This window comes from Cupressus sempervirens, chromosome 3 (genome assembly GCF_028749045.1).
Source record: "Cupressus sempervirens isolate cs-2001-9-10 chromosome 3, ASM2874904v1, whole genome shotgun sequence".
Taxonomy (NCBI): Eukaryota; Viridiplantae; Streptophyta; class Pinopsida; order Cupressales; family Cupressaceae; genus Cupressus; species Cupressus sempervirens.
In genome coordinates, this window is record NC_143120.1 from 570170357 (window position 1) to 570190277 (window position 19921).

The 19921-nt window shown below is 34.9% G+C and overlaps 1 protein-coding gene across 1 annotated transcript in view; it reads right to left on the reverse strand.

The window, feature by feature from the left end:
* LOC149567702 (ferric reduction oxidase 6-like) overlaps window positions 1-19921 on the reverse strand; it is a 116099-nt gene that overhangs the window by 34703 nt on the left and 61475 nt on the right. Inside the window, exons 5-6 of the mRNA XM_089820962.1 lie at window positions 3588-3915; window positions 2961-3234 (exon numbers count right to left, since the gene is read on the reverse strand). Of these exons, the coding sequence (XP_089677088.1) occupies window positions 2961-3234; window positions 3588-3915 (602 nt within the window). The remainder of the gene's footprint in view (window positions 1-2960; window positions 3235-3587; window positions 3916-19921) is intronic.

Below are 19921 nucleotides of genomic sequence, written 5' to 3' on the forward strand. Positions count from 1 at the left end.
AATTTCACATCCATTCTCTATGCTCTGATGGATACTCATACCAGCTCTGCAGTTCTCATGGTACCACAGGTTGGGAGTACGTTGGCATTTGCATTCCACCATGACCTGTAACTAGTGCAAAACCTTTTTCACAAACAAATCCTCATGTATATGTCAAACACTCATGCAGCTATTGAAATAGTTTGGAAAGCCTGTTGATATGTGACAAGGATGTGCTGGAAATGGAGATGCTATTTGAATCAAGAATGTGGGGAGAGAAATAAAGTCTTGACTAGAGCAAGTTCTCAATAATGTGAAGCACTTGAAAAACAACTGAATGGCTCTAATGAGATTTCTAATGTGGACCACTTTTACATTACAATAGTGCTGCTGGATAAAATCTTCCACCTACGTAATAAATGTAAAATCAAATGGCCGTAGGCTCTTGGTTTAGCATACTTAACAATTGATACGATAAAGTATATTTTATCCGATAATATTATGTATCAAGTTCCAATTCTGGTTCTTCCATTTTCGCTCCTCTTTTGTTTTTACCATTCTATGGACATAATTCAATACTAATTAAAACCGACCACAGATAATGTCCATACATTTCAGATTTTCCAAGAATGGGTATTCAAGATGTTCTCAAAAGTGCCGGAGATACAGGTGGTTTTCTTTCAGTATTGATATCTCTCGGTCTAGGCTCTTTCGATGACTTCATATCTCCACCTATCTGATCTTTTCTGTTCAATGGAGATGTTTTCCTTCCTGCCCCATGCCTTCACTCCATCGAAGTTTGTCCTTACGTAGCTTCTGCTTGATTTGGAGTGTTGTGTCGGGCACCCTCACTTCAACTGTGGCATCTCTTCAAGGTTTTCAACTGATAGAAATCGCTATTATCAACAAACTAGATCACTTCCTTAAGTAACTTGCTAATTACTTGTATCATTGAGCGCATTCCTTAGCTGAGAATCTACTGGTCAATGGTTCTTCCCCTCATCCTTAATCTGATCGGCTAAGTTCCTTTCTATTTTGTCAACTCTTGTAATTTGTGTATTATCAATGGTTCTTCCAATGCTCCTATCAAATCATAATCATAATTATTGCTTACATCAAAAGGTTCGAGTTGAGTTCAACAAAATTCGACAAGAAAAAATTGGAAAAAATATCATTATTAAATTTGTCTGATATAATGTTATTTATATAATATATATATATGTAATAAATTAAAGTTATTAAAAATAAAATAAAATTACATTAATATAATATGTATACAAATAATAATAAATTAAAAACTTAATTTAAATATTTCAATTATTAGATTTTATATATTAATAATAAATTAAATATTTTAGAATATATTAAATTTTAATTTTTCGAACTTAGACATTTTCAAATTATTAAAAATAAAACAATGAAATAAAATTGTCTTAAATTTTAATATAGTGTTCACATTTTTAATTAAAAACCAATGTAAATACATTAATATAAACTCTATTGTTATAACTTTAAAATGCATATTCAGAAATGTATAAATAAGTAAAACTGTCGGAACAAAATATTCAGCATAAAGACCAAGGCGTTGGGCAAAGGCATCACGGGGAAATCGGCAAGGGAAGACTGCTGCTTCAGACCAAAATATGTTGTACGGAGTTTTTCAATCGCAACCTCCCAACCAGCAACTAGCAAGCAAATATTACGAATTTATTGATACCAGGGTATTAAAAAATACTTTCTTGAAAATTCTTTAAAAAACATTTTACTGCATACGAATATGTGAACGGATTTTTACGAACATTATACTTTTTTTTTATATTTGCCGAATTTCAAACTCCATGGCCAAAATCTAACAAACCCTGTGACAGGTTATTACAATGATTTATACTATATACTATATAGTATTGTTATTTTACCCTTGTAATTATATTATATTATATTTATTATTATTCTTATTTATCAAATATTTATTTAATTTTAATATTTATTATTATTTTATTATACTATGATGTAAAATATATAATATATTTACTATCATATTTCTTTATTTGTTCATTAATATATAATATTGTGTTATATTGTCAATTAAAATATTATGTGCTTTAATTAATATATTAATAATAAATTATAGTATAATTTATTATTATTTATTAAATCAATAATTTATTTTGATATTTATTATTAAATCTTATTTGAGAAAAGGGGACATCACAAGGACCTTGGATGAGAATCTGATTCAGAAGGAGCAGAACCCATGTGGTTCCACAAAATGACAGATAAATTGTAGTTTCACTGCCGTGTTCTTAATGTTTGTATGAATCAACTAAAACTTTAATTAACTCTATTGTAAAGATTTACTAATGTTGGTCCTTTATTTGGATATTATGGACAGGCACTATATCAAAATACAATAAAAGAACTGGATTTTGGAATGAAAGGTCACGTAAATGAAATGCAAAAAAAGTTCTTCAAAGGATATGCCTAGTTTTATGGGAAATCAAATTTCACTCACAAGAACATATAAGCACTCACCTTATAGAATATGTGAAGTACATAAAAATTGAAGAATGATAAGGGCAATTTCTATTCTTTTCCATCTTAAAAAATTGGTGTATTTCCATCTTCTCTATGTATCAGTCCATTAATGAGCACAAATAAGCTTGTAGAGCATACTTTTAAATTCATCTTAGAAGCAAATTTCATTATGAAAACTTGAGTTTTTTTATTCTTGACGCATTACATGATAAGCATCTTCTGTACAGTTACAAGTTTCTAATCAGATAACTGTTTCCTGAAGGAAAAAATTCTTGAAGGAGTTGGATTTGATTCTTTCTCATTGTGTTTTATTCTATCTTGTTATCTTCGTATCATATAAGATCATTCTCTGCTTGAGTACTTACTTTTGTTAATCAACAAATGATTAAATTATACACACAGAATAATAACAAAGGTGAAAATATGGTATATAAGGAGAGAGTTACCTTAAGTGATAAGGTATTTCATTCCCATAGGGGCCCTCCACTGAAGCATTCAATTTATAAGGAAGGGCTGTAGATAAATCTGTTGGATTCTGTTCCTTGGTTTTTGAAACCATATTTTTCAGTTCATTTGTCCATTTTCCAAGAGGTTTGATTAGTATTGATAAATGATTTCTACCATCATATGGGCTAGAAGACACACTAAATGGATGCCATTGCAACCAAGATAAATTCCGTATCTGAAGGAAGACAAAGCTCAGAGCATTGTAGGATAAACCTGAAAGAGAAAAGAAACCATTTCATTGAATATAAGTATAATAGCAAGAAAGTTGAAGAAATGATCACCTTAAGTTTAGAATATATTGAAGTCTACTTTCTACAAATAGGTGCATACTAAAGACATAGCATATAAAAAGATGTATTAATCCCAATATAACTTTTGCAAGGAACTTGAAATGGAATATAATCTTATGTAAGCATGTGCAACAGCATAATCACTACTCTGTTGATGCAATCAAATTCCAATCCAAATTTGTGACATGCATAGATTCTAACAAGTCACTCCAATAATATAAGTCATTTACAGAAAAATAAGGACATCCAAAACATAGAATGAGGGTGAATTCATACTTGGCGGCTTTGATATAACTAATTCTACAGTTCCACAGGGGAGGCACACTGCTGACAGTATACCAACATCTTTCCGAGATTGACAGAATCGAAGAAATCGATCAAGTAGAAAAAAGAAGACTGGTACTGCAGCCATGCAAAATATAAAGTCGCCTACATGTAATGCTAGAAATACCACAAAAACAATGTACAGCTGATGTGTGTAGAAAAAGACTTCGAAATAGTGCTTGCGCACAAATGGCAGTGAAGTTGCCCACATGGCCAAGCCAGCACAGAGACTTATCTCCCCTGGGACATTTGCAATACCAATACTATTCCATTGAACCACCTGTACAGTCAACATTCAATATACATTAGACATGAACACTCAAAAACATCTGAAAAATATCAACCTACTAAACATGAGTATTCAGAGAATGAGGTCCATTTGATCTCAACCTTCTTTTGATTCTTTTTAATTGTTGCCTAGAAAAGATGTCTTTTTAGTAATAGCATTGTCAAAGCATGTTGATTGTAAACAAAAAAATGACTACTGTAAGCTAAACAATTCTTCTATAATACATTATAACTCTGAACATTACTACAGAGAGTTGTATTTCTAACCCTCTCTGCATTCAATTTTCCCTTGCATTCAATTTCCCCTTGCAAATGCTCCACATTGAGGAAACTTCAGATGACTGACAAAAAGTGATAATATGAAGTTTTGATGATGTCCACTATGCCCCATGATATTTTTACGAGTCTTCAATTAACTTTTTTAGTATTCATTTAAACTATCATATTCTTATTAAATAACGCTTTCATCCTATGAAGCCGATGCACTTCAAACTTACCTCAACCAATTATGTACAATGAATACCCTAACTTTAATTTTTTTCTTTACATTATTACTTTTAAAATCTTATTGTGTATGCAAGATTTATTCCCTTTAAATGACCCAATGAAGCGTGAAAACCAAAATAAGTTGAGAAAGAGCAACAAAAACAGCCTTTTTTTGGAATTGCAAAAGAAATCGTGTTAGTTAAATAAGGTCAATATTAGTTTGCAAGAAAAGAAAGAAAAACCCATACTAACATGTCAGCTATTAACTAGAAGTGCAGGTCATTTTCTAATGCAAAAATGACAATGAGATCTAGAAGTGATTTTCAAATTCTATAAGTTTTGGCTAGATTCTGTGGTCTAGCACTCCTTTACAGAGTCAGAAGGTAAATGGCTTCTTTAATTAGTACAAATTGGAGAGCCTGCAATATGATACAATCCCTATACATAGACTTCAATCTTTAAAGTAACATCAGACTTGGAAAACATCATTAGATAAAGATTTTGGACAAATAAGAAGTGAACATCTGATTTTGAAAACAAAGAAGAGAGAGACGTGCTGTCCCCTTTTTGGCTATCTTGAAAAGTTGCGAAAATTGCTCCAATTTCTCACACTTTCTCTATCAGATACTTTGCACTTAGATTAAGTAATGGAGATTATATGAAATATGCTATGTATATAATGTTCACTATCGCTTATAATGATTATACAATGATGCTATGTCCAATATAAACAATAAGAGTATGCAATTGATAATACTGCTTTCAGCAACAACTGCAATAGCTGATTGACAATGTTAATATGCAACTTGCATATTATTTCTAGAAGCAATATGTGCTTCCTGAGATTATCAGTGTGATGCCTGCACCCAACAATGGATGTCATATCTGATGTGAAAGGAGAAGATATGCATGGAATTATGAGTTACCTAAGTCAAATCTTTGAGTGCCTAAGTGGGGCACACCTCCCAACAAAGTAAGGGTCTCCAGTAATCCTCTTTCAAGATCACGACAAGGAGATTTCCTGCCAACTACCAAGGTCGGAAGCATCTTTTGTCTCCCTTGTATTTGCAGAAAGTGATCTTTACATGACTAAAGATCCTAGACAATATCTCACTTTTTAAGGGTGGACTCATCATTAGAAGTCAACATATCTTACAAGGAGAAGTTTGTAGACATAGAACCTACAATAGTGCAGCAATGTGGAAAAAAACCACCTCAAACGAATCAAGAAGTGAATTACCACACGAGAGAGAAGCCAATGCAAGGAAGCAAACTGGAGAGCATGGATCTTGCCTTTTGTCGATGACCTTCCCTTCCACTCCAACAAGGAAAAGAGCATATTTGCTCCAAACATTGAAGCAGTTGTGGATCATTAATGTGGAAATGCAAAAATGGAAAACAATACAAGGATGGAGACATTTGAGCTTCCAAGGGAAATTTAGGAGATGACCGTACAAACAAAAGAAGTCATGAAGATCACAAAGAAGCAAGCCTTGGTCCAAGATATTTTTCGAAAGAAGCAAAGGAGACCCAGTTTTGGGAGAACCTTGAAGCCTTATTAATTCTTTGAGCGATAAATCCTCATCTTAGATCAAACATTTGGTAGATATAAAACCACATGGGAGATTTGCATATTGACAAAGGAAGCAGCAAACTTTTTCTCTTGGCCTACAAGTCAAGGCAAAAGATGGTGAAAATATTGAGATGAAATATCCCAAATGGATATTTGCTCTGCTGCTACTATTTGTTTAATTATATAAATTATATTTTCCTGTAGATTTTTCTTTGATCTTATAGAGCTAGACAGAAGTTGCAAAAGAAGGTTGTTTCTTTTTGTATTTTTCAAATTATAGTTATTACAATGAATAAATAACAGTAATTGATAAAATAGAAGTGATAGAAATCATATGCAGCAATACATACTATTATGGAAATGATTCTAAAACCGTACCAGTAGAGTCTAATTTATTTCAGAATAGTACCAATACAAATGTACTTCAAACAAGGTTGACGTCAGCTGAAGATGGGAACCAGCAACAGCCAAACAAGTTTAAAATGATAGAGCCCAAGTTGCTGCAATAAAACAACTCCAGTCTGCTGTAAATAAACACTCCAGAATTCCTCCTGCAAGCTACTATAAGGAAAAGCCAAGCTGAACCAAAGTGGCCACCTTCCCAACAAATCCACTGCCTGCAAAGTGTGACTGCAATACTAGAAATTGATCCTCTGCCGTGATCAAACTGTATGCATAAGAACCTTCAAATCTGATATTGTTGAGGGCTACGTCCCAACAAATCTGCTCTTAACACTAGGGTTTGTGTCCTAGGTGAGGAATATTCTTCCAGAGCAATGGCATCCAAAATAGGTTGACAAAATGATAAAGATCCTCATCTTTAGGTTGCCTTCTCCTTATATCCCCTCTCCAAGGCAATTCAAACCCTAAAAGAACCCTAAAGTGGATTTCATTTGAACTTTATAATATAACATTATTTTCCCAATAAAGGCCTCCAAATAGAAGGAAATCACTACTTCATTAATGACAAATAGCTCCAAGCATCAAATAAGTCCCGACAAGTGATAATCAAATACTAGAGACTAAGCTCTTTCCAACGAGCTATCACACATAGGCAAATCAATCCAAATGGAGCCAAAAAACTCCTTATTACTCCAAAATGGCTAAACACTTAACCTTATTTAAATTATTAAAATGCTAACTTAGGAGAATATTTAAATATATTAAAATATTTCCCAAGTAGCCAAGGAACAACCCAAACACCTCTAAATCATGAAACTGAGTTTGTCACCTGCCTGTGACTAATGCCGGACAACTTGGGCCAACTGGCAGTCACACCCTCAAATCTAGGGATATTCCTAAAATATAGGGAACATACCCAAATCTCCTGAAACTAAGACCAGGGGGTGATCTCATTGAACCTCAGTTCTGGAAACGTCACCACCTCCTAAAAGGTAGGAATCTCCTCCTACAATCAAGGAACAACCTCTTAAAATCAAAGAACTACTCTCAACTGATCTACTACTGCCTATAATACCAAATCTGAACGCTAAAAACCCTAACTGAGTCCCTGATCACCACTGCCAACGTAGGAGACTCCATAATAGGCTAACTCTCATGTCACAGCTAGAGAGAGCTAAAAAGCAGACATGACATGAGACAAACACAAGTTATGTAGAACCTACATTTTCAAGAGGATGCCCCATCTGACATCTTGCTTGGCAAGGCTTCTATAAGTCACCTTTGGTCATGTTCATGCCAAAGCATTAAGTTGCACCATAAATTGAGTCAAACTAGCCTACGCACAATACATCGAAAGGTCACTTTTCAGAAAGAATAGTACTCTTAATCCATACCTCAAGGGTTTTCATCCCAGCATCAGTCAAGCCTACAGTGTATTTCCCTTATGTTGGTAGAAAAGAAAATATTGTTAAGAAACGAGAGTTACTTCAACATGCTGTTAATGGTGTCATTTAGTTTTCCCCCCTTCCTAGTTAGTTTACTGTATATAGGTTAGGTAATTATCCTTTCCAAAAAGTGCATCTCGCACATTTTGCATCCTCCTTAAGGGGATGTAGCTTTAGACTTTTTCTTTTTTTTCTTTTTTTTTTAGGGGGGTGGGGAGGGGGGTGGAGGGGGGGCGGGGGGGGGGGGGTGGATGTTTTTGTGTTTCATATAAGGTGTTCATGTTTTTTGCGTCCTTTTGGTCTCCCTAGTTCCTTCCTAGTCAATTTTGTGATAGGCTCGCCCTGAGGGGTGTTATGGTCATTCTCACTAATTCTATATAGCACTCTTTTTCGAAGGTAGTAGTGAAGGTAACAATTAGTCACAAGGTGGTACAAGCTTTCCAACATGTCTCTCCACGTCATTTGCCTATAGGTACTTCAATTCTACCATAGTCCTTGTATTGCGATGATCGGAAACCCATTCTAAGAATTGCATTTTATATTCATAGTACTCTCAGAATAAAATGCTATAAGTGGGTTATGCTTCCAAAAAGGAAAAAAAGCTATATATGCTTAAAATGGACATGCATGTGTAAAAAACAAGAATTGTTTCCATGAAATAACTAGACATGTAATAAATTCCACAATGTTAGTGAGAAACATTTTATGACAAAAGCAAAAAAGTATATATATTTGCAACCAATTGTGTTTCTATTTACAAAATTTATATACACCTACAAAATTCACCCCATGCTGCTATCAAGTGGGGTTTATGAAAAGGGAAGCCAAAAAAATTCATATACAAAAAAGGGGGTTGTAAACAAAGGTTCGTGCACTAACAAATGGGTACAATGGGAGTAGGGTTTTCAGTCCTTAAATCTAATGTCCCATTTCATGATCACTTTCTAGTTTGTGTTTGCTCTGAAAATTTTGAATAATAATCTGTTATTGTTGCTCCTCGTTTTTGGCTTGGAATAAAATCTTCTTTATACTTTTTTGAAAAGGTCACTACCTTTCATTAGAATTTAGTCACTACTTTTCATTGTTGCCTTTGAGAGTGATATGTTATTCCCCATATTTCTATCCCTTCCTTGTCCCTCAAATGAAACATCTTTCCTTTATATCTTCCAATGTGGTGAAGAGTTACACCTCTTCATCATGTCTACCCTTTGCAATGGTCATAACATTCTTACAATTACTACTCTTTTGAAGAGTGTCAAAACTTCATCATCATTTTCCTTTGGAAGAGTCACAACCTTTCATAATTACCACCCTTTAATGGAGTCACAACCCTTCATCATTGTTTCCCTTCCAAAGAATCACAAAATTTCATTATTGTTGCCCCTTTGGAAGAGTCACAACCTTTTAGAATTACCAACTTTTAAAAGACTGACAACCCTTCATCATGGTTTCCCTTCGTAAGAGTCACAACCTTTCATCACTGTTGCCCCTTTCAAAGAGTCGCAACCATTTAGATTATGAGAATTATCACCTCTTAAAAGAGTCACACCCTTCATCAACTCCTATGCTCTTTTATTCCTTTCTTCCTTTTTATATCTCATGTTTAAGGGAGTCAAAACTTTTCCTTTCATTTGACCCTTGTTAATTTAACTAAGTTTATTTATGTTATATTCTATTTTTATTACTTTGTATTTTAACTTTATTTTTATTTTTACTCTTTTATATTTTAACTTTATTATTATTATATCAATTATATAATATTATTATATTACTATATTTATAAGATATCATATTATTATTTATTTGTTTATTCTAATTTTATATTTTAATATTATTTTAATACTATTATTTATTTATATTGTAATTATATTATATTATTATTTATCTCTTTACTAATTTATATTTAATATTATCATATATTTATTAAATCTTCTTTTGTGGATGGTACATCACATTAAAAGACTAATCTTCCTCTAGCTCCTATATTTTCACACCACGCCCAAATAGGGCTAAGTGGGGTTACATTAGGTACTAGAAGTTCTTTCATCATTCAATGCAATAGATGCACTCCACACCCATAAACTTTATTAGGAATGTTGTTGCTGGCACAAAATGCTCAACGTGTACCTCCACAATAAAAGTTTCAAAAATCAACAAGGCAAGGAAGGAACAACTACATCCCAATCCACCTACACCCTCAAGTCGGTGACATTAGGAGTCTCGACATCATATTGGGCCACATTGAGAATTTCATCAAGCCCACTAGTGTGGTCCTCCCCAAACATTATCGAAGTCAATCAAGCTTATTTTGGGCTTCGCCTTGCACACGTCCAAAATAGATGCCATGAACCTGGACACAATGTTTGTATTTACTTTTTAGCGACCCTCACAAAAAAGAAAGTTTATGCATGATAGCCATTTGAATGTTGTGGTCACCATATTGTTCTCGCTTTCAATAGGCTTTCCAAACACTTATCACTTACAAGGCGAAACTTAGTTTTTCCTTGTTGGTAGTTAGCCTAATTGGAGTACTCATGAATTTACAAGCAATTTATCTCTACACCTAAAAGCTAAATTTGAAATGATCTATTAATTGCAAATCCCCTCAATTCCTAGGAAAATGTAACCCCTTTTACACAAGCAAGTAGTAATGGGCCTCAAAATTGAGGCTTACAACCTCTTCACACTTTATACCTCAGAAAACTCAAGCAATCTACATGGGGGTATCGTACTTAGCAAGTGTTCTCATCACTCCTCTACAAGATGATAGCAAGGATCACATGAGGTAAGTTTAACTCCTTAATTGAGCCAAGAATTAATCCCTTAATTTTGGAGCTTATAACAAGAGATCCATCTGAAGATTTACAGAAATCCACTTTAATTTGTGTATGAAAACCCTTCCAACTTGTCACATCACTTCAAATCAAACTTTCCACAAATTTAAGAATTAATCATTATGTTTCTAATACCTTTGCAAGACGAAGCCTAAGACCAGCTTGAATTTGCAATAAGGTAAAAATAAAAATCTAAAGGTGTCTCCACTACCACTATGGTTTCCATCCCTCTTTGTGCCACTTTATTGTTCATTAGATACAAGATTCAATAAACTTGTAAGCCTTCTCTAAGATTCTCAATCCAAGATTAGATAGTGTGGACAACTCTACCTAGGCTATGGACACTCGACTAGCAATAGAGTAATGCCTGAAATAAATCAAAGTGATGACCTTGCTAGGTTTATGGATTGGCAAAAAGGCTTTTTGTCCTAATTGGTTCAAGAGAATGAACCCACTATACAGCCTTGATGCGAATGCAATTCCTATTAAGTTCTCTCCAAAGTGTTGGGAATATTCAAGATATGACAAGTTACTGAGAGGGGAGGGGTGAATCAGTAACTTTAAATTCTTCCTTTTAAATTTGCCACAAATCAATCTATGCTACTGCATGCATTAATACTGAAAGTTAAAACATTCATCACAGAAAAGAACACAATATTTTGGTGACCTAGAAACCTTCCGAATAGAAAGTAAAACTAGGGTGGGGATGATACTCACAAAACTTCAATACTACAGCATAAAGTTGGCCTGTTAAGCCTTACATTGACCACTTCTAGTGATCTGCCCTATTAGGAGCACAAAGGACTGCTAGGTCCACCTTGTTAGAGGTTTTACAAACATACAATGAAGTATGCACTCAGTTAAGAGATTTGTACAAAGATTGTTAAGCCTACCTTGTTAGAGGATTTAGAAACTGATTCACCTGTTAAAATGAAGCAGTGGATCTACTTACAACTAATTGTTGATAAGATCCTTTATGCACTGATCACCTTATGTGATGGATATAACGTTTTTGCCTCTGTAATGACCTTGTTGTATTCCTTGAACTATTGCTGATAATCTTTCACATGTACTTCTCAAAAACATTTCATATTGCTTCGCTATTGCTTCATACATACGATATCTTACAATACACCTTACATATATACCTTTCAAATTTACAAAATTGCAGGGTCGGCCAAAACACAAGTGAACAAATACATTACAAATTCGGCCCAATAGTAAATAACTCGGGTTCACTGAACTGACTCGGTGACCTTCTGATACACGACGTCCACTACATTACTTGGCATCATCATGCACTCGGTAGAAGTGAAGGCTCGGTCCATACTAATCACTCGATGTAGTTCTGAACTCGGTGACCACTGGTGACTCGGTAGATGTAGTGTCACTCGGTAGATACTACATATGGAGTTTACCTTGCTTCACTCGGTAAACACTACTGCTTCCAATGCTCGGTTTAAACTTTACACTGAATCTTCATGACACAAGCTTACTGCTCGGTAGACACTATGAAGCTCGGTAGACACTGCGAAGCTCGGTAGACACTGCTGATCTTCACATTGCCTGTATTCGCTCGGTAGCCAATGTCTGCTCGATGTAAACTGCTGAACTCTTCAAAGCTTGGTTAACACTAGAATGCTCGGTGAGTGTAGAAAATTAAGTGTTGAGCTCGGTAGCTATACTGATATGGATAAGTGTTGTCACTAATGGCAATACTAACTTAATGCCAACAATCTCCCCCTTTGGCATTAGTGACAAAACACTTATAAGCCAAAACATATGTACATAAACTGACTCAATGAATTTTGATTTTTCAAAATTGATCTTTGTAAAGCTGTTGCATATACATTTCTACATATATCTCCTTGATGACACATAATGTATATACAAAGATACTTATGTACATAGCTATACACATATACATGCCAACTCTATTGAGTGCTATCTCCCCCTTTCACTTATACTGATATCTCTCTTGATACATTGAATTTCCCTTTTTTTTGCTTATACTGATATCTCTCCCCCTTTTTGACAGTAATGCCAAAGGGCTACATATACTATCTATATAGTTACACCAAAATGAGAGAGAAATTCTTGATGTACCTTAAGAATGAGGGCGAATGAGGTATCCCAATTCTCTTGCAAAATTTGGCAGGTGGAGAGAGCAATCTGAACTTCTGCTGATAATTTGTTCATGTGATCAGCCACTGAGAAGTTCTAATCCTGGACCAATGTCTTGCAATGAGCAATATGTTTCTACATTGTATCCATTATTGGCAAGATCATGTTCTGAATATCAATCAAGGTTGCTCTTATTCTTGCTTCTTCTCTTAGAAGTTCTGCTTGCACTTCTGCTAGATATTTCACCTTGGTGTGATGAGAGGAGCTAGAAGAGGGGTCAGCCTGCAACTTTGATGCACTAGATTTCATGTCAGCATCAATCGTATTTAGCTTCTCCTTTATTTCATTGGTAAAACCAGTGTTACATCCCAATTTTTGACCTAGCTTGAAATATAGACGTTGAGGTTCACATGAAGTCAGTTGGTAGTTTAATTTGATATAATTTGGCAAAATGGTAAGATAGTTAGTTGTTAGGACTTCAAGTGAAAATGACATGCCAGTTATTCGCAAATTCATGGAATTTTAACTAATGTGATTATTTATAATTTATAATTTGATTATAGAGGAATTCCTTGCAGGGAGCTTGTCGAAGAGGTGGAAGCATTGTCAGAAAAGAATTAGGCAGGGCATCACCATCACTGGGCAGACAGGTAAAAGCCCTAGCCAGAATACAACTGCGGGACTTGCATGAGTTATTTAATAATTTAATTAATAAATTAAGTTTAAATATAAAACGTATCTTAAAGGTTTTTTAATTTTTCGTCATATTATTTTAATAATAATTTATATACGTGCATTTAATAAATAAAATGATTTTTGGTACCATTATAATTTAATAATTAATAAAATAATTGTTGCTTGTGCTTATAAGATTTTAATAACGTTAGAATTATAATAAAATTATTATAATTCTCGAAGTATAACTTTCCAACTCTATTCTCCCAATTTAATATTATTTGTTTTTAAATGATAACACTTGACATTATTGATTGATTTAAACATTTGGCAATTTGAGTTTTAATCTTTCCAACTTCTTTTTCTTATTTTTAAATTTGAATTTTTGTGATGTATTCGTATAGTCATCTTAGGAATTCGAATGGGTTCTTTATAACTGCTGGGTAGCCGTAAGGTCGTCTTAAGTTTATTTATGCATTCTTTGTCGTGTATCGGAAACCAGGGTAGAACCATTATCCTTCTTGCACGAGTTTATCTCTGTTTCCGGAAAACTATTTTCAGTAGTGCCGAAGGTCTGGTTACCTTGCTTCCTATTAAGTCACCGTTGCATTCAGATTTGGGAGTCGAATTAAAGCCAAGCAAGAGTCATCATTGTATACTGTGACAGTGAGTCACGTAAGACGTAATCTTCTTCTCTTCCATTTATTATCTATTTATCATGCTGAGTCGGCTTATGTAAACCAGTATAGAATTCGCTGTACCCAATGATAGATTGCAAGATTATTGTTTTCCTCTTTCAACTCAATCTGTGTTATGGACAAACGCATAGCAGTCAGTTCTCTTCTTAAATGTTAAGAGATATTAGAAGAAGCCGACTACATATCATAATCTTAATATATCTTTCCAGGGTAATAGACTGCCATGGTTTTGTTTTTAGTTATAAGATTATCACCATCATAATACCTGAACATGTTAAACTCTGTAGACTTCTTGAAAGATTTCCTATTTGATAAACATGTATTGTAAGAGAACACATCAAATAAATCTGAGTTTTCCTCAAATGTAACGTCTAAAAGGTAACCATTTGGAATAGAAGTTTGATGGGAGACATTAAAGTAGAAATGCATTCATTAACTTTGTTGAAAAAGTCAGTTAGGGATAATGGATATGATCATCCACAGCACATGTATTGTTTTGGAACGTATTTGGTAAAGATTGTCTTAATGGACATCCATTATTATTATTTTTATGTGTCCACCGGTGCTCAGTTTATATTCATCTCTCCATGTTAACACTGATGCATGTTATATGCAGTATGAATAAATTATGCTGATAGATGTTTTAATATAGCTTTCTAGTTTGCAGATAGAGATTTAAACATAGCTTCTTAGACAAAATCCTTAGGGTATGATAATCATGTCACCTGGTGATTGTTAATTGGTAGAACTATCACAGTTATGAATAAGGAAGATAGTGATAGCCATTAATTAAAGATCCTGCCGAATTTATTTCTAAACTATCTTTTATTCATCATACTGAAATGTTAATATTATCATGAATTCATCGGCAATGTTGCCCTAAAATGGTGTAAAGGTGGAGTTAAAGGGAAATCAGTTATGATTATTATTTTAATTAAATTAAATTTGAAATCTGTTAATCATAGACTGTGAGATGCTGGATGGATGTAGTCTTCATGAATAAATTGATAGAACTGGTTGTTCTAAAAATTTGTAACTCCTGGAACTCACCTAGCTGTGTAGCCAAGAAAAAGGGGTGACAAGGTGAACAGAGGAATCTAAAGTAACACGATTCAAAATCAGTAATTAGTTATGGCAATTCAATGTTTATCGTTTAATATAAATTAATTAATAACTCATGCATATTCCTGTTATGATGATCTTCTACTGCCAAGTCGTATGGCGTGTTATATATCATGATGCCCAGTGATGATAAGATCTTACCTGCCAATTTTGGGTAGGGAGAGCCTTTCTCAAATAGAGATCGTGTGGGGATATGTTGTGGTCCGAGGTTGGGTGGTTAAGCCCCTGACAATGTTTCACCTCTCTCAAGACGTCGGATATGCGTCAAACACAGATAAGCCATGCATTCAATTGTTTATCGGAAACAGGTAATATCATTTTTGTTTATGAGAAGGTAAGATTAAATTGAAGTATCTCATTGTTATCATAATTTTAACTTTCATATAAATGAATATTGAATATAAGAATTTATCTAATCTTGAGAAATTGTCACAAATAAACAATTGGAAGGAAAAGAAATCCGAAGCCCTAATTGATTGTGTGGCAACTGGAACCTATATTGATATAGTGGTATTGGAAGCCCTAACTAAATCCGTGGTATCGAAAGCCCTAGTTGAATCGGTGGTTGCGGAAGTCCTAAACTGAATCCGTCGTCACGAAAACCCTAGATAAAATCCGTCGACACGGAAGCCCTAAATTGAATCCGTGGTCGCGGAAGCCTTAAGTGGTAAAGCGGTATCAGAAGCCCTAAATGAACTAATGGTAATTGATGCCCTAATTTGTAAGATGATATATGATGCCCTAATTTAAGTTATAGTGGTATTTAGTTGTATTCATCAAATGATTTTTGAGATAGCAGTCAATTTGAGAAATTGTTATAGTGTATTTGTGGACTAACCCGGGTGGTTGCAGAAGCATACTTAGATGATTTTTTAGTCTCAGTTTTCCGAGGTATGTGATTTCAATTTCTTAAGTAATTTCATTAAAAGCTATTTCAAGTATTTAGTTATGAAATTTTTGTTTAATTGACTTTAACGGTAAATCTTTTTCACATGAACATGAATGATGTAACTACCTTCTTACGAAATCGAAAATAGTAACTATGAACCTTGAGTATGTTGAATGTTAAATTAGACCCTTACAATCTGGATGTTACAACCGGACATATCACAAAGTTTGGCAAAACGTGATGCAAAATTATTATAAGAATTTTCAAAATTACCCAAAAATGTGGGCAACTCCACTTGTTTGATTGCAATCCGCTGAGCAATATGCTCTAGCACCTTGTTATCAAACTTCCTTTCAGCCTTTTCAATTAGTTTCTCTTGTCCAGAGGAGTCCTCATTATATTTCTGTACAGCCTCTTCTAACTGAATCAAAATATGTTGAGTGGAATCCACTTCAATACCTATAGCATCTGTAATTATATTCTTGGCATTTTCAATTATTCTGTACTCCTTATCCCTTTCAGACCTTAGCTGCTTCTGTGTAGCTTTCTTCTCTATGAGTTGACTGGCTAACCTCATTTCTTCAATAGTAACAGTCTCATAGTCAATCTTAGGTATTATTATCTCTGTGTCTAAGTCAATGTCTTCTTCAATTTCCTTTCCAGTGATCAGAAGTTTTAATGGTTGCCTTTGCTTTACTTCAGTGATGACTGGTTTGACTTTTGGGACAGACACAATAGTAGAGATAGAAGGGCTAGCAATGAAAAATGGAATAGGGCTTAAGGATTGAATGCCAACAGGAGTACTAACCGAATCAAAAACTGAAACACTTCCCAAAAATGGTGCCACACTTGGTAGAATACCCATAGAAGTGTCTGAACTTACTGGAATCGAAGTAGATGCAGACAATGCTGATGAAAACAAAACTGTAGAGCTTGCTGGAATTGATGAAGACAAAATTGTAGAACTTACTAATGCACTAACTGAAGATGCAGAAGCAGAGGGAGCTAACTCACTAGCTGAAGAAGTAATAGTTAGCTCATTAGATGAAGTGCTTGACACTTCTATTGCAAACACTTCGAGCTGGGAGGTGGCTGGTGAAGATTGAGCAATTGATGTTGTTGTTGTGCTCACAATCTCACTAGTAGAAGCTATCTCCACAGATGTGACAGTATGTGGTGGAGTGTGAGGAAGAGATGCAATTGCTTCTGCTGCAATTCTGACTAAATCATCTTCATCCTTTTCTTCCTCTTCTACTTCTTCCTCCTTTCCTTCTTCATCCATTTCTTCTACTTCCTCCTCCTCTTCTTCCTTCTCTTCCATTAGAGCATGCAATTCACCTTCCGTAACTGTGATGGAAGGAGTGTTGTCATCATCATCACTATCATCATCTTTAATTATAACAGTTTCATTTGATGGCTTGTTGAGATGATATACATCTCTCCAGACGTCTGAGGCATGCTTAACCACTGATTCTATGTTATTCATTAATATAAAACATGAGTTAAGCTTTAAAATCATTCTGTCTTCATGCTCTTTTATTGCCTTCTTTACTTCTACATTAGTTAGATTAGGTATTAACTGTCTCAACTGTTGTTCAAAGATGTCTTTTACAGTTTGCACCGTGTTCTCCCATCTGACTTGGATTTTGGTAAAAAGATCTGCATGGATTTGAGGTTGAATTTGAGCAGGGGAGTATTTCCAAATACCCATCTTCTCCATGACTAAGTCCTCAATCTCTTTTTGCTCAGCTGGAGGCCGAGTCTCATATTTGAGAACTTTGAAGTTACATATTCCTGCTCCAACTCTTAGCTGTTTCATCCTTTCCTCAAATGTAGGTGGGGAGCGAATGAATACTGGTTCACTTTTACCTTTCCTACCTCTCTTGGAGAATACTGCAGTTGGTTTCTTCTGAGGTTTAGTGATAATCACTCTACCTTTCTTCCTTGTTGGTTCCTCTTTCTCTGATTCTTCTTCTTCTTCTTCATTATATTCCTCTTCTTCATCCTCACCCTTGCCCTCAGTAAGCATTAGAGGACCTTCAGCTGTCTTCAATTTGGCAATTCTCTTCTTGCCTCTACTAAGAACTTGAGGAATCTTGATACTAAGCTCTATCCTCTTCTTGGCTTCCTCATAAGTGCCAAATGCAGGAAGATTTGGATTGGCTGGCTCATTTACTAGAGCCTCAATGATGTCTCTAGCTTCATCAATGTTAATTTCATAAGGCAATGGTTTTACCCATGCCACTCTTGGTATGATTGCTTGAATGTACACTCTGTCACAGTCCACCATGAAGCATATGTCATCCTTGTAGTCTTCCACAAGCTTGGGTGGGATTTGGTATCCATTGTTCATTTTCTCCTTGAATGCCTCAAAATAATTATCCAACACCCTTTCAAAAATTTCACCCATTTCTTCAATAAATTCATTTATCTAATAAAGGACAGGTGTGTCTTTCCTCCATACGACTGTGCCCTTAGATGGAAAGAATTTTTGAACATAAAAGAATAAACAAGTAAGCAATGAACCGAACTTGAAGGAATTGTTCTTGGAAGTCTTCACACTTTCAATGTTTTTGTTCAATTGCTTCAATAATACATCTGACAAATCAAATTCAAGGTTCTTCTTTATAACCTTGTATGCTAGGTCAACTGCCTCACAAGGAACGCTATTTGACCGACTCGAGCTGTAGATCTTATGTACAATGATATGGATGCCAAACCTAAGCTCTATGTCAATGACATTGTTTAGTTTCAAACCTCTACCATACCACTCGGCTAGGGTTTTCTTCTGCAATTCCTCCCGACCTAGGGTTTTGGTTGACTTAGCTTTGCTTAGTATTGGCAGACCCGTAACCTTGTGTACCATCTTCTTTGAAATCAGAATGGGTTGCTCCAACCATACTTGACCACTGTGGAACCGGCTCAATATATATCTTATCCATTTTACTTGGAAATTTTGAGGCATGTGAGGGATATGAGTTAATCCTTTAGCTTCCAAATGTTTATGCTCGGGTTTTAAAACTCCGTCAACACACATTTCTGCTAGGGCATTATCCATTTCCAATGTCCCTAATTCTTGAACAAAACATTTAAAGTGAGTTCGTATGTCGTTAATTAGAAGTACCTTAGGCGAGATTTGCGACTGAGCATCGTAAGGATCAAGTGATTCAGCAACGGTCGGAATGATCTTGAAATTTGGTGCTTTCCATTCAACACCCTTAGCCAACATTTCGGAACCCTTCTTTGGTTTAGTGCTGCTTCCACTGGTCGACACCATCATTGCTCGGTAGATGATAAAATTCGTGAAGATCTCGCTGCTAAATCGCTTGAAAATACTACAATGCTCTTTCAAATCACTCTTCTCTTCGAATGTTGTCGATGCGATGAAAAATGAAGTCGAAATTGCCCTTTTTGTTGAGAAATTTTCATAAATGCTTGGCACCATTATGACAAAGTGCATGACAGACTGTCATCCACTAACCTAACTCGGCAAGAGTATCAACTCGGCGAACAAACCAAATTTCCTTCACTCCCGACCTCACTCGATAAGGCCTACAACCAACTTTCCTCGGTGGAGTCTAATGCAACTCGACGAAGGATAACCTTTCTGTGATTCCTAGTGTCTCTGGAATACTTATTGGATCATTTGCATTCCTTATATTTCTTGGTACTGCTTATGATTTTCTTGCTGAGTACAGCTCCAATACATTCTTAGGAATTTTAGTTTGAGGGGATAAAGTCACCCACTTC